This window comes from Arvicola amphibius, chromosome 9 (genome assembly GCF_903992535.2).
Source record: "Arvicola amphibius chromosome 9, mArvAmp1.2, whole genome shotgun sequence".
NCBI classification, from domain to species: Eukaryota; Metazoa; Chordata; class Mammalia; order Rodentia; family Cricetidae; genus Arvicola; species Arvicola amphibius.
The window spans coordinates 36,326,130-36,342,046 of NC_052055.2; the positions used below are offsets into that span (position 1 = coordinate 36,326,130).

The window sequence follows — 15,917 nt, forward strand, 5'->3', positions numbered from 1 at the left end:
TTTGAGACAGGGTTTCTCTGTGTAGCCCTGGCTGTCCCGAAACTTGCTCTGTAGACCAGGCTGGCCTTGAACTCAGATATCTGCCTTCTGAGTGCTGGAATTAAAGATGTGTGTCACTACCACCAGGCCTATGCTATTTCTTTTGCATGAGTGTTTTGCCTGCATATATGTATGTATATATGTATGCATGTCCACCATATATGTGTCTGGTGCCCACAGCCAGAGGGCACTAAAATTATGGATGGTTGTCAGCTTCCACCTGTGTAGATGGAGTGGTGGGGCTGCGTCCCGCCACCCGGCTAGCTTTACACTGTATTCATTTAAACACTGCTTGGCCCATTAGTTTCAGCCTCTTATTGGCTAACTCTCACATCTTGACTAACCATATTTAGTAATCTGTGTAGCATCTTTACCAGGAGAGATCTTAACCTGCGTCCGACTCAGAGAGGAGAGGCATGATGACTGCCTATGGCGACTGCCAGAAGTGTCTGCCTGACTCTGCTTTCTTTCTCCCACAATTCTCTTCTGTCTACTCTGCCTACCTATGTTCTGACCTATCAGGCCAAGCAGTTTTCTTTATTAATTAACCAATGAAACAACAGATATACAGATGACCCTCCTCCATCACACCTGGGTCCTCTGCAAGAGCAACATGTGCTCTAAGGTACAAAGCCATTGCTTCTGCCCCAATACATGTGGTTCTTAAGGATCAAACCCTAAGGAGTCTTCAATTTCTTAACATGTGAGTACATTCAAGCTTTTGAGGTAAAAGTTCAAAGGGCTAGATTTTCCTTTCTCTCAAACAAAAAAGTTACTAGTTACTGAAAAAGCTCTGCCTCAAGAAACCAAAAATTAATTAATTAAACAAATAAATAAATCTGTGGAAAGGGTTGAGTTGATGACTCAACAAATCTTCAGGAAATAGAAAGTGCCTGCTTTTATTATATGTTTTAAAGCATAAAAGAACCAATAAAGCAACCATTTAGGGGCTGAAGAGATGGCTCAGTGGTACAGAGTGCACACTCTTTGGTAGAAGTTCAGTTTCCGGCTCCTGTGTCTGACGGCTCATAACTGCCTAGAGCTCCAGTTCAGCGGCTCCAGTGCCTCTGACTCCACACATGAGCTCATGTGCACAAACCCACACAGATACTCACACAACTAAAAATAAGAACTTCAAAATTAGCCAGGTGGTGGGGGTGCATACCTTTAATCTCAGCACTCGGGATGCAGAGACAGGCAGATCTCTGAGTTTAAGGCCAGCCTGATCTACAGAGTGAGTTCCAGGGCAGTCTACAGAGAAACTCTGCCTCAAAAAAACCCCACAAATAAATAAATAAATAAATACATAAATACATAAATAAATAAATAAATAAATGAGCAATTTACCAAGGTGTATCGCTTTGACCTTCACTTGCTATTGCCAATAGCCTCATCTGAGAAAGAAACACTTTGCCCCACAGCCCACCAAGGACAGTGGGAAGTGATTTGTACTACAGATATTTCCATCTCAAGGAAGCTGGAATGTGCTACTCCACAAGACTTGTAAATGTTCCTGTATGTTTCTGCCCATACTTCCCTTCTTGTGATCACTGCAAGAGGCTCTGGGTCTTTAGATTCTCATCTGCTCTTTGGATTTCCAGCCCTCCCTGCTGAATTCACATGGCAGACTTGGAGAGTCTCAGCTCATGGACTGATTTCTGCTTTTTGTGGCAGTTTCCCATAATACAAAACAACTGATGTTTTTCTGAGTGTTTGCTACATGTATAGTATTAACCATCCTATATTGTTTCATGTAATCTGTACGCTGACTGTGGCACTACTATTCTCCCTGTAGGGGCCAGTGTTCATGCGCAAATATGCAAACACAACTATGGAACAGTGCTGTGTGAAAAAAGTACAGAGCAAAATGAGATACAGACCTAATTTTAGAAAATAAGCATTATTTTCTTGACAATGTTCTAGCAGGAGTGAGATTAGAATAGACTGAAAATCTCTACTCAACGTACTTGAATTCTAACAAGAATATGCTTTTATAATTAATTTCATAAAGAGAAAAACACAGTTAAAAAGGGAAGCCTAGGGCTGGGCATGGTGGTGCACACCTTAATGATGGAGGACTCTCATTGGCTAATAAAGAAACTGCCTGGCCCATTTGATTGGCCAGCCCTTAGGTGGGTGGAGTAGACAGAACAGGAAGAAGGAAGTGAGGTAGATGGCTCAGTCAGATGCCACGCCTCTCCTAAGTGAGATAAATCGCCATGCCTTGCCTCTCTGGGGCAGACTGCTGTGCCTCTCCTCAGGGAGAGAGATGCGATGAAGCCAGCTGCCAGGTCAGACATGCTGAATCTTTCCCGGTAAGACACCACTTGTGGTGTTACACAGATTATTCGATATGGGTTAGTCAAGATGTGAGTAAGAGGCTGAAACTAATGTGCCAGGCAGTGTTTAAATGAATACAGTTTGTGTGTTGTTATTTCAGGGTATAAGCTAGCCGGTGGCCGGGAGCCGGGCGGGATGAAAAGCAGGCCTTCCCGCAGCTCCTCACTACACCTTTATCAGGATCTGATAGGCAGAGGCAGGGATCTTTATGAGTTCTAGGCCAGGCCAGGCCAGTCCACTGTGAGACTCAAGAAAAAGAAGAAAAGAAAGACAGTGGCCCAGGGAGATGTCTCAAGCATGTGGACCTGGCTTTGGATCCGCAGCTTCCATGTAAAGAGATGAGCAAGTTGACACACGCATAATTCCAGTGCTGGGAAAGAAGTGACAGAGATCCCGGAGACATGCTGGACTGACCAGCCAGGTCCACTGAGACATTCTAGCTCAAAAAACGAGGGCAGAGAGCACTGAAGCAACGGCAGGAAGCTGACCTCTGAGTGTGCATGCTCTAGAGCACACTGGTGTGGACGGACCCACACTTCCAGGCATTTATACAGCTTCAGCTTTTTTCTGCCACGATACACATTACTGCATTTACATCCTGGTAACTTTATGCTCTACGTACCACTGTTTTCTCCCTGCCTTTGCCATAGTTCCCAGAGCAATAAGTGAAATCAGAGGACCTTGGAGTTCTCTTAGCAACCATGTTCAACATACGTAACTCGATTATTTGTGGTTACTTTGGAACTGTCTAGTTTTACTTACTTGTGTAGAATTAACTGCAGCATATTGTGCAGTTTGCATTCTATTAATAAAATAGGTTTAGGCCAAACATGTCTTTGATGCCAGCACTTGGGAGACAGATGCAGACAGAATTCTGAGTTCAAGGCCAGCCTGATCTACATAGTAAGTATCAGGACAGCAAAGGCTAGCGAGAACCTGTCTCAAAAAACAAAAATGAAAATCTGAAAAAACCTTAAATTTTAATTATAAATCCTTTTTACTTTTATTGATGAAATTGGTAATAAATAGAGGTAATTTAGGACCTATAGACTAGTCTCAATCAATCAAAACAACAGTGGGATGAGAAAGATGATAGACCAGCCTGATTCCACTTTAAGATTAAAAGTCATCTTATTACAAGGTCAAAATAAGTTCATACCTGTTGCCTGTTTTCTGCAGAACTTTGATTTGGCCAGGTCTTGACCCATTTTCTGGTATTTGGCATGTTCCACACCTTATACCCTAACATCCACCCTAATAAGATGCTCTGCCAAATAATTTTGAAATGCTCTGACAAGTTCCTATATAACCAAAAACCCATTAGTCTTGCAGTTTTCTGGGCCATATAAGTCCCACTTTTTCCTACGTTCAATGCTATTTTCTCAAACCCCACTTAAGGGAGATAGCCCTGTCTGAGAGAAAATAAAGCTTGTTTACTTTGACTAAAGAATTTGGGTAATGGTCTTTACCCTGGTTTGGTGAGATTAATGAAGAACCCATTCCCACATTTGTCTCCTGAGACCATGCCTCCCAAGTCTCCTAGAATGCAGGGGGAGACCTCAACTTTGTACCAGAGCTAAAGCACAGCTTTATACTCTGATAACTAGTCATGCTAAGTTTGCCATTGTTATTCAGCATTGGAAATTTCCTAGTTACCCAAGTAGCAAATGTATGTGCATGTATGTGTTCATGCATGTGTGTGTTTATGAAGGGCGAGCAAGGTTTTATTGACAGCTCCCTGCAGCAGGGAGAGGTTCTGAGAATGGGCTGCCTTGCCTATACACTTTCATAAAAGCAGAGACTGATTATAATTTGAACTTCTGATCCTCCTGCCTCCATCTCTAGAGTGCTGGCATTACAAGCGTATATCCCTACACTCAGTTTTCAGGGTTCTTAGGCATACTAGGCAAGCATTCTACCAGAGCTGAGCTATACAGCTCCAGTCTGATTTAAAGGCATCTCTCCAGCCTCATTTAAAGCATTTCTTTATGAAATCTAGTTCATAAGAATGATTGTTTGACAAGTTTTTTAAAATATAGGCTGTATTTTCCCAAGACTAGTAATTATCTACAGCTTGGAATGATCATTAGCTAAATGCTTTCAAACTTCCAAAATCTCAAAGCAGTAGAGTAATAAATCACAAAAGAAAAAGCATGCAGGAAATGAGCCATTTTCTTCACCTGGTGGGGACAGAGCAAAGCAGGTAAGGAACGGACCTTGAACTCTATCAGTAAACTTGCAGTTGCAATGGCCTTTGACCACAGACAACAGTCAATATGGCCTAAATTTCTTCTGAGTAGGCGTTCTGTGAAACTGTAATTATTAAGGATTAAAGTTAGCATTTTGTCTTGTGAAATCAATTAGAGACAAAGGAGACCTTCTACCAACTTTAATGAACCAAAAGACTAGAGATTGTACAATCAATTCTAAGACGGCAGCCAAAAAGGAAGTGTCTTCATGACAGTTAGGACCAGGTCTGATAAGAGAGCAAGGATATTCTTCACGTTTAATTAGCCAAGCAGTAAACCCAGAGAAAAAAGAGCAATAAAAACCAAAAATGGATGGAAAGATGGAGATTTTTTACCTGCGATCTAGGTATGTAGTTTCATTTTTTCCTGAAACTAACTACATTGGTATTTTAAGGTGGCCTATTCTGAAAAGAATTGTTTAATATTAGGTAATCTTTACTGTATACAAGGCAGTTCATGAACTGATTATCAGTCAGATAATGAGGAAAGAAAAAATTATTTTGTTTTCTTCATGAGACACAGCCTTCTGAAAAATGAAATAATACTCTAAGTAGATTTAATTTGTACATATTGAGCAATACAAGACAAGGGTATATATCATATGATTCACTTATAGGGCAACATAAACAGGTATTATGAAAATGAAACCAGAGAAATGGCTTCCTATGGAAGTGGGGGTTCACCACAGCAGCGTATGAGGGGACTGCCTGGAGCACTGAACATAGCTTTTGTGTGTATATGAGTGTGCATGCACCACGGAGCACATGTGGAGGTCAGAGGACAGTTCTGGGTTTGACTTTACCTGCAACTTTGTTTGAGACATGGCCTTGTTTGCTGCTGCATGTAACAGGCTAGCTGGCCCATGAGCGTAGCAACACTGGGAAGAGTGCAGTACAGCGTCTGGACTTCTCATGTGCTCTAGGGGGTCACACTCAGGGCCTTTTGCTGTGCAGCAGGCACTTTACTCATTGAGCCACCTTCCCCACGTTCCTTTTGATTCTTCCGATAAGCTTCACCTAACTAGGTGGGCCTCAAACTTACTGTGAAGTTGAGGACCTTGAACTACTGATCCTCCTGAGTATAATTTTTTTTAAAGGTTTAGTTATTTATTCTGTCTGCATGTGTGCCTGCACACCATAACAGAAGAGGGCACCAGATCTCATTATAGATGGTTATCAGCTACCATGTGGTTGCTGGGAATTGAACTCAGGACCTCTGTAAGAACAGCCAGTGCTCTTAACCGCTGAGCCATCTCTCCAGCCACTGAGTATAAATTTTAAAAGATAATAAAATGTTATATATATTAACCAAGTTTTTAGGTTATACTTGTGGCCATCTTTGCCAAAACTTACTCAATTGTAGATCTATACAACTCACTGGACATATATTTTAAATGATTAAAAACATACACCACTCTCTAAACTTCCATATTAAGGGAGACTTCTTTCAGGGCTGGGGATAGAGTTCAGCATAGAATGTCTCCTTATCATGAGTAAGGCCCTGAGTTCACGCCATAGTACACCACCTCCAAACAGCAGCAGCAGCAACAACACACACACACACACACACACACACACACAATAAACCAACACCCTCAAACTGAGCTGTATTTCTTTTCATTGTAGCATGTGAGACTGAAAATATTTCTAGATTAGCATTCTCTGTCTTATGCACTAGTGTGTGGTTAAGAATATAGGCTGGGGGTGTAGCCCAGCTGTAGAGCACATGCCTAGTACCAGATGCTCCTGATCAGTTCCTCAGCACTATGAAAGGAAGAGAAGAGAAAGGCAGAGTTTGGTGTGCTGGGTCCTAGTCTAGTAAATCACTCAGTGACTTGGGAAGAGCCTCAGTCTCCTCATCTGTAAAACACATAACAAATAGTATGCACTTCATAAAGTTGTTAAGAGAAAAAAAAGTTACCAATATACTTATGACAATAAATACTATAAACTACTAGCTCTAATTATTGTCAAAACTGAGAATTTACATTTTCTAGGTGAGTGTATGTGTGTGTGTGTCACACAGGCGACACCAGCACCTAGGAGGCTGAGGAAGGAGAAACTTTTGAAGGTTAGCTTGGGCCACACAGTGAAAGAAACCCTGTCTCAAAAATGACAAGCATGTGTGCTTCTGTCATTCCAGGACTTAGAGAACAAGGTTATCCTTATGCCAGGTAGCAAGTTCAAAGCCATTCTGACCTATAAAAAACTAAAACCAAACAAAAAATATACTTGAGAGGGTGTCGTCATGTTAATGCAATGGCAGGTAGGACTTTGGAGAGTAAAACTGACATGGATAGCTGCTGCTCACTTCCAAGTAATTATGTGTACAGAAGCCTCAGTGTTGTGGGTGCTCAGTTTTTTTGGGGGGCCTCTACCCAGCTCCCAAATAAACCACACATGAAGGCTTATGCTTAGTTATGAATGCCTGGCCGTGGCATGGCTTGTTTCTTGCTAGCTTTTTTTAACTTAACCCGACTACCTTTCGCCTTGGGCTTTTATCTTTCCATTTCTGTATACTTTTCTTTCCTTCTTACTCTGTGACTAGATGAGTGGCTGGCCCCTGATGCCCTCCTCTTCTTGCTCTCTTGCTTCTCCTTCTATTTAAACTCTCTGCCTGCTAGCCTTGTCTATCTTTGCTCCTGTCTTGTTATTGGCCATTCAGCTCTTTATCAAGACCATCAGGTGTTTTAGACAGGCACAGTTACACAGCTTCACAGAGTTAAACAAATGCAGCATAAACAAAAGTCACACACCTGAAAATATTATTCCTCAACACCTCAGGTGCTTGATTTTTTTCACCCAACAGCAACAAGTCAGAAGTCACCATTAGGAGGTTTCTTTTTTGGGGGGTGGGGGGGCTTAACATAAGTCACAATCATCTGGAAAAAGGGAACTTCAATTGAGAAACGCCTCCATAAGATTGACCTGTACGGTAGTTGAGAACATTTGACATTCCTCCAGAGAGTCCAGATTGGTTACCAGCACCTACATGAAAGCTTGCAACCATATGTAACTCCAGTTTCAGGGGGTTAACTGCCCTTTGATGGCCCCTCAGGCATTGCACACATGTGTTACACAGACACACGAGGGGAAAATAATACACTCAAATAAATAATAATAAAATCAAATAGAAAATTTTAATAGTTCAGCTCTAACTGGCAATATACAGAATTCTAGATGTTAGTTAAAATATAAAGATATGCTGAAACTGTCAGTCAATGTGAATTAGACGCATAAGTGAAAATTAGAGTCTACCCATCTCCAAAGTTAAACACATAAAGAACATATACAGCGTGCAGCCTTTGTTTTGGATTCGGGGGTAAACAGTGTTGTTTAGTAGAGAACACAAGTATAGTATTTATGAGGTCTTGGATCTGGTCCCTAACACCAGGAAAACTCTTAATTCCAGAAGATCGGATATTATCCAGTGCCCTCTTCTGACCTCCACAGACACCAGGCATGCATGCGGTGTGCACAGGTGCACATGCACACACACATATATATGGAGGTCAAGTAGTCATACAAATAACATAAACTAAATCTAACAACAACTAAACAGATGAGGTGGGTGTGGTGCTACACATCTGTAGTTCTAGCACTTGGGGAGGCAAAACAGGAAAATCAGCCATGACTTCCAGGTCAGAGAGGGTACAAAGACGACTCTGTCTTAAAAGCAAACACTGTTACTTCCTACTCCCCTTTCCTTTTTAAACCTTAAGGATATTGTGACTTGCTGAAATGTGACGAAGTAGGTCTAAGGAGTCTTGGGATGTATATTTTCTTTGACAAAGTTCACCCAATGGTTTTGACACATTCAAAATGCTTTTGATTTGGCATTTCTTGTGTACAACACTTAATCTTTTTTTTTAAAGATTTATTATATATACAGTGTTCTGCCTGCATGTATGCCTGCAAGTCAGAAGAGGGCACCAGATCTCATTACATTACAGATGGCTGTGAGCACCATGTAGTTGTTGGAAATTGAATTCAGGACCTTTGGAAGAGCAGCCAGTGCTTTTAACCGCTGAGCCATCTTTCCAGCCCAACAATTCACTTTTTAAAATGTTCTTCTTTCGAGGAGAACTTACTTAAACTAATAAACAATGGGTTTGTAACTGATGGTTTCTAACTTAGAAGTTAGAAACTTTTAAGGGAGACAATTTGGGAATGTGAATCGGTAACAACAGTATTCTTCTGAGTAGTGGAATTGTAAATAAAGTATGCTTTTCTATAGTCTATATTCTTTGTCTCATGTGTAGGACTCATTTAACAGGAAAGAGATTGACACGTTCTGCTAAAGTTGTAAGTTGTAGATATTACTGCTAATGACGTCAAATGTGAGACCTTTTGGAGCAACATTACAGCTGACAAAAATTATTTTTAAAGCCGGGCGGTGGTGGCGCACGCCTTTAATCCCAGCACTCGGGAGGCAGAGACAGGCGGATCTCTGTGAGTTCGAGACCAGCCTGGTCTACTAGAGCTAGTTCCAGGACAGGCTCCAAAGCCACAGAGAAACCCTGTCTCGAAAAACAAAAAACAAAAAACAAAAAATTATTTTTAAGCTGACCAGTTTACACTTACACACACACACACACACACACACACACACACACACACAAACACACATAAGTCAGGGTCTCACGACGTAGCTCTGGCTGTGCTGGAGCTTGTTACATAGACTAGGCTGGCCTCAAACTCACAGAGATCCTTCTGTCTCTGCTCTCAAGTGCTAGGATTAAAGATATGTGCCATCACTACTGGTTAAAACAGAGTAAAAAAATGTGTATATGTTTGTGTGTGGGCAAGTATACACAACTCATGCTTTAGATACCTCATCTCTGTAAAATCTGCATGCTTAGTGGTATGACAGATGGTCACTTTAAACTATGACATACATGATTCTGTTTAGTGGAAACATTTTATGTATGTATGTATGCATATACACATGAAAGTGCTTGTATGTGCCTATATCACTAATCATTGCTCCTAACACAAAACTCTGACCAGGTACTGGCATAATCCTGAAGAACAGCCATATCCTTCCAAGCATAAGAGCTCATACTATTATGAAAAAAAAAAATACAAACTTTCTGGCTCCCATAGGTAAAGTGTGAATAAGAGGAGAGGAGAATATATAAGGTATGCATCTTCATTCACGAAACACTACTCAAAGTATGAATCCCCTCTCTCTTTTGTTTTTTTGTTTTTTTTTTTTTTTTTGAAACAAGATTTCTCTGTGTAACAGTTCTGGTTGTCCTGGAACTCACTCTGTAGACCAGGTTGGCCTCAAATTCACAGGGATCAGCCTGCCTCTGCCTTCCAAGGGCTGGGATTAAAGGTGTGCATCACCACTGCCTAGCTTTTATTTTTCTCTTTTTAAAGGAAATTTTCATGTTTTATATGATGGGCATTGAGACTAAATATTGGTGTGGTTTTTTTTTTTGTTGTTGTTGTTTTTAAAATACTGGTGTTTTGTTTCAAGTTGCTTTTAACATTTTTTTCAGAACAATATTCAAATCTGTAACAAAGGAAAAAGTAAAAAAATTATGCACATAATGTAGAGAGCAAAACAATTTAGACATGAAGTAATTCATCTTTGTATGAATGTGAGGTTCAAGGCCTGGGAAATGCAGCTTACCACATAAAAGTATTTCACCACAAGAAATCAATCATTTCAAAGCTGGTAAAACTTAAGTATCAATTCTCCTTTTCTTCTTCTTTTAAACAGAAACTACAGGTAGCTGGACAGGGTAAAAAAAAAATCTTTACTATCAACCAGACTACTATTATGCTTACCTTACAGCTTTGAAAAACTCTGATTTCTTGTGTGTTTCAGTGGTGAGCTGCATTTCCTGAGTGTCAGCCGACTTCCCAGCAGGAATTCCAGTCTGATGAGGAATCAGCCAAAGGAAGTCCTCACTGAGAGACACTGGTATCCTTCACTGAGTGGAAACAGTGAAAGAGCAACATATTTCTAAAGGGAATTTATTTTATTAATATACATGCTTTCATAGCAACTTAAAGAAATACATGTTTATCTTCCCATGGTGGAAGGAATAAGTAATTTCTATAAAGCATCTGGTTTACCCTGCTGCCCCATTTCTGGAGTGCCAGTCACATATGCACCATCGCCTTCCTGGACACAGACAAACAAAACAAAACAAAACCCAGTTTCAAGTCTTACTCTGCGCAACTGTGATGGCACCTGTTCTAGCAGCATCTCTAGAAACAAAAGAAGCCTTCCCAGTATTTCCCATGACCCTCTACCAACTGAGTCAGCTACTTTTCACAGTGACAGATAGCTGGAAATTTTGTTCAATTCATATTGAAGAATTCTGTTAAAATTCTCAAATGAACGTTTAATATTTCAAATAGAAAAAAAATCAACAGAAAATAGTTTTAGAAACTATGACTTAGAATTTTTGTTTAAAAATACCTGAAATATGAGGCTAGAGATGGGTCAGTGGGTAAAAGCACTGGCTGCTTTCTTAGATACCTGAGTTCAGTCCCCAGCACCAAAACAGTTGCTTACAACCATCTCTAACTTCAGTTCCAGGGGACACAGAGTCCTCTTCTGGCCTCCAAGGGCAATAGGCACATATGTAGCACACAGGTATACATGAAGACAAAATACCCATACAAAAATTCTGAAATACATACTTCTTACTAGTTACTTTGAATTATAGCTTAATTCAAATAATATTATTTGCCGGGCGGTGGTGGTGCACACCTTTAATCACAGCACTTGGGAGGCAGAAGCAGGTGAGTTCAAGGCCAGCCTGGTCTACAAGAGCTAGTTCCAGAACAGGCTTCAAAACTTCAGAGAAACCCTGTCTCGAAAAACAAACAAACAAACAAACAAAAAACCCAAACAAACAAATGTTAGAACACTATCAGTGTATAATCATGACACACAGCTAGTGGGAAAAATTTTAATGCATAACATTATTCTAGACAGAGCATATACGCAGAGTAGTGGTTGTTAGTTAGAGGCCTTACCTGGTCTGAGGAGGTGTGGATGTGTAACAGGGCTGGGCTGGCCTAAGTACCGGTTTGGAATCTTCTTCGGCACAGGCTGGAGGGAGTACCTTCGCTGTAAACACGACACGCATCCTGAAGAAGAAGCAAAGGCTGCAATGGAGCATCTTTACAGCATGCACAGACTCGTCTATTCCCAGCAGTTTGGATCCTCACAACACACACACTAGCATTTCTTTCCTTCTCCTTCCAATATGTTTGTGGCTCCTTTTCTACACCAGAGCCTGTACTGGGCCCTAGGAAACACAAAGAAGCTCTCTACTCCCAGAGACCTCAGTCTGCTACAGCAGAAGGAACACAAACACAGCATAAATGATGAGCTATGAGGAGGAGGAAGAGAAGGAACAAGGAAAAGCAAAAAAGGGTCAGAAAGGAGTTCATTTAGTATTGCAATGCAAGTCTGGAAGTCTGGTAAAATAATGTATGAAAAATGTTTAGCCATAGCTGGCATATAATGTAAGCATGGCCAGCATCAATTTTATTTATTTATTTATTTATTTATTTATTTATTTATTTGCTTACTTACTTACTTACTCATTCATTCACTTGTTTTTTTGAGACAGGTTTTTTCTGTGTAACAGCCCTTAGCTGTCCTTGAACTAGCTCTGTAGACCAGGTTGACCTTGAACTCACAGAGATCCACCTGCCTCTGCATCCCAAGTGATGGGATTAAAAGTATGTGCCTCCACTGCCTGGCCTAGTTAGCATTAATTTAACCATTTTATTTAGGACATCATTGGAACACCCACTAAGCAAGACATAAGAATAAGATTGTTTGACCTCATAATCAAAATGAAGTATAATGGAAATGAGACAAGACAGAACATTACAATACTACATAATAAAGTACTAGATTAGTAAACACAGTAACTGTTACAATTTAAGCTGGGTATAATCACAAGGAGAGGCACCTGGAGTCGTTCATAGAGCTATTTGTGTGGGACTGCACAAGGCTCTCAACAGAAATCACTTACGCCACCTCTCCTTGAGGGGAGGACTGAAAAGCATCCCATGAATGCCATGACAGCAGGCACCATGTATGCAAATGAGCTTGAAGAAAGAGGAGGGAGGAGGGAACACACGGGAACACACTGGTGTGACAGTAGGTACTATGCTGGCAGTCCTTGGGAAGTTTTGTACGGTTTATCCTGGCACTTGGGAGGCAGAGGCAGGTACATCTCTGAGCCGGAGGTCAAACTGATTTACATAGTGAGGCCTAGGACAGCCATTGCCACATAGAGAGACCCTGCCTCAAAAAAGCTCAAACAAACGAGTTATCAGAATCAGCATAGAAAAACAATTTATACAAGTTCACACAGCATTACATAAAATGAGATTCAAATGTAGGATTATTTAAATTCAAAATCATTGGATTTATTCTTTTATCCATTCTCAATACAGACTTTATTTAATCCCAAGGACATAATCAGTACTGTAAACTCTTGGACATCCATACACTCAGTTCAAAGTACTGTAAATCAGATTAGGATAAAGACTACTGGAGAGCCTGGGAAACATTAACAATGGCATATATTTGAGAGTGAGGAGCCTGTGTGTGTGGTGTATATTTGAGTTTGTGGGTATACAGGTGCACACGTGCAAGCCAGAGGTTTATGACAAATGTCTTCTTCACTTAAGTTGTTTTTCGTTCCATTTTTAGAGAGATTTGTTGCATAAATAATAAAAATCCAGAGACAGATATTGTGAAAATCAGAGAAGCTAAGCAGCCAACTAGAGAGATCTTTTACCTCTACCAAATCTTAAGACCAAAGGGGCAAAATCCTGTCTCCATGAATTTTCAAACTCCACACTCCACTAAGTTCCTGTCTCTTCCTCTTTATAGTCCTCTCTCTGCCCAGCCATATCGTTCCTGTCTCCATGCCCCTAGAGCTGGGATTAGAGGCGTGTGATCCTAAGTACTGGGATCACCTTTGAGTAAGCTGTTTCTCTTTTAGACAGATTAAATCTTGTGTAGCCCAAGGTGGTCTTGAACTCACAGAGATCTGGCTGCCTTTGTCTCCCAAGACCTGGGATTAAAGGTGTGTGCCACCACTCCTGACCTGTATAGTTGACTAGTATGGCTGCTTTGCCCTCGGATCTTCAGGCAAGCTGTATTTACTTACTTACTTACTTGTTTGTTTGTAGAAAGAGACACACGAGGATGACAGATAGTACGAGCATACTAACAGGGTGAAAAGAATGGAGCGGTATGAAGAAAAGGAATAATATTACAAGTCTAAGACTGAGCTGAGTTGTGGTGGTATAAGCTTCTAATTTCCAGCCCCTGGGAGGCACAGGCAGGCAAGTCTCTGAGTTCTAGGCAAGTCTGGTATACAAAGCGAATTACAGGACAGTCAGTGAAGCACGATTAATGAAATCTCAGAGAAATTGGGATTCAACAAAAAGACCCGAAAAGCAAAGCAGCCAGCTACTGACTCTGACTTTGACCCCAGTTCAAAATGGTGATCCTAGCCGGGCGGTGATGGCACACGCCTTTAATCCCAGCACTCGGGAGGCAGAGGGAGGCGGATCTCTGTGAGTTCGAGGCTAGCCTGGTCTACAAGAGCTAGTTCCAGGACAGGCTCCAAAGCTACAGAGAAACCCTGTCTTGGAAAAAAAAAGAAAAGAAAAGAAAAGAAAGAAAGAAAGAAAGAAAGAAAGAAAGAAAGAAAGAAAGAAAGAGGGAAGGAAGGAAGGAAAGGGTGAGCCTGCCTCCAAAATCTCAGAAAGAGACTGCCTGAGAGTTGTTTCCTCTCTAGGACTGGGATTAAAGGCATGCACTGCCCGGTTTCTATGGCAACTAGTGTGGCTACAAGGATTAAAGGTCTGTGTTACCACTGCCTGGTCTGTAAGGCTGGTCAGTGGGCTGTCTTACTCTCTGATCTTCAGGCAAGCTTAATCTATTAAAATTAAAATACAAATGAAATGCCACTATAATAAGCTGGGGCCACATAAAGAAATCCGATCTCAAAAAACAAAACAAAAAGGCAAAACTGTTGAGGGAAAGCTCCATTTCTTCCTCTCTCAGATAATCTCCAACAAAGAAAAACTGTGGGGGCTGGAAGAGATGGCTCAGCGGTTAAGAGCACTGACTGCTCTTCCTGAGGATCGGGGTTCAATTCCCAACACCCACACAGCAGCTTACAACTGTCTGAAAATCCAGTTCCAGGTGATCTTGTAAGACTTTAAGACAATTCTGAAGCCATTTCTGACAATTCTGAATCCTCTCTGTGCCATAGTGCCTCCCCTCCTCCCCTGGGAACCAAGGACCTAACAGCTACACATGCACGTACTCAGTTCCTGAACAATTACCCATATACGTATGTTTTGATTCAGTCCCCTGGGAAACGGGGTCAAAATGACCTCTTACCTCCTCATCTGATCTGGCAACAGCTCTCCAGCCAATTATTGGAATAGCCCTTTCGAATAAGCCAATCACAACCCCCCCTTGCTTCTATGGCCTTCTCCTTTAAAAGTAGCCTATACCAGCTAGTCGGGGTCTCTTGGCTTCCCGACTGCTGAGGGACCCTGTCATGACAGAATTAATAGAATCCTCATGCTTTTGCATCGGCTGTGGTGTGAGAGGTGGTCTCTGGGGGCGACTCCTCCTCGGTGTTTGGACGCTAGAGTCCAACAATCTGACACCTTCACACCAATGCACATAAAATAAAGTTAAATAAACCATAAAAATTTAAAAAAAATGTTTATTAAAAAAAACTGTGAAAACGTCCAGTCGTGCATTCTTACTGGCTGTGGAGGCTCCTCCTCTGAAGTTGCCAGGGACCCAATCTCTGCCTAAAGCGTTATAACTGGGCACAAACCCAGCCTATGGAGGAGATGCTGTCACCCTTCAACTACAGGGTACAGAAGCACCCTCCCTTAGTTTGGGCCATGTTTTCTCTTGCCCCTTCTTCAGCCTTGATCTCTGGGGGCTGGAGGACTCACCCAGGAGTTGCTTTCCTCAAAGTAAACTTTTCTTTTTCAGTTGGCTGGATCTGGCTTACTGTGTCAGTGGAGAAACCTATTATCAGGGTACAGAAAACTTATTATCTTGGCACTGGAAACCCAGGAAGACTTGGCTTCCTGCTAGTTAATCGGCCACGGGAGGTGGTACTCCTCACCCTTTATCTTTGACTGGATCGAATTTTGACACCCATTTCCAAGCCACCACCTGCAGGAGACCCCAAAAGTCTGACTCAGAAGAGGTCTTGACCTAGAAGAGGTACCTTGCATTCAGTCTTACACCCCC

General features: G+C 41.5%; 1 protein-coding gene across 3 annotated transcripts in view; it reads right to left on the reverse strand.

Moving 5' to 3' along the window:
* Xpnpep3 (X-prolyl aminopeptidase 3) overlaps positions 1 to 15,917 on the reverse strand; it is a 59,155-nt gene that overhangs the window by 31,655 nt on the left and 11,583 nt on the right. For 2 of the 3 annotated variants that reach the window (XM_038342866.1, XM_038342868.1), the window contains exon 2: positions 11,630 to 11,743. In XM_038342866.1, coding sequence (XP_038198794.1) covers positions 11,630 to 11,743 — 114 coding nt within the window. Of the gene's footprint in view, positions 1 to 10,426; positions 10,565 to 11,629; positions 11,744 to 15,917 lie in introns of those variants that run through there. The other variant, XM_038342867.1, reaches the window with a different exon arrangement.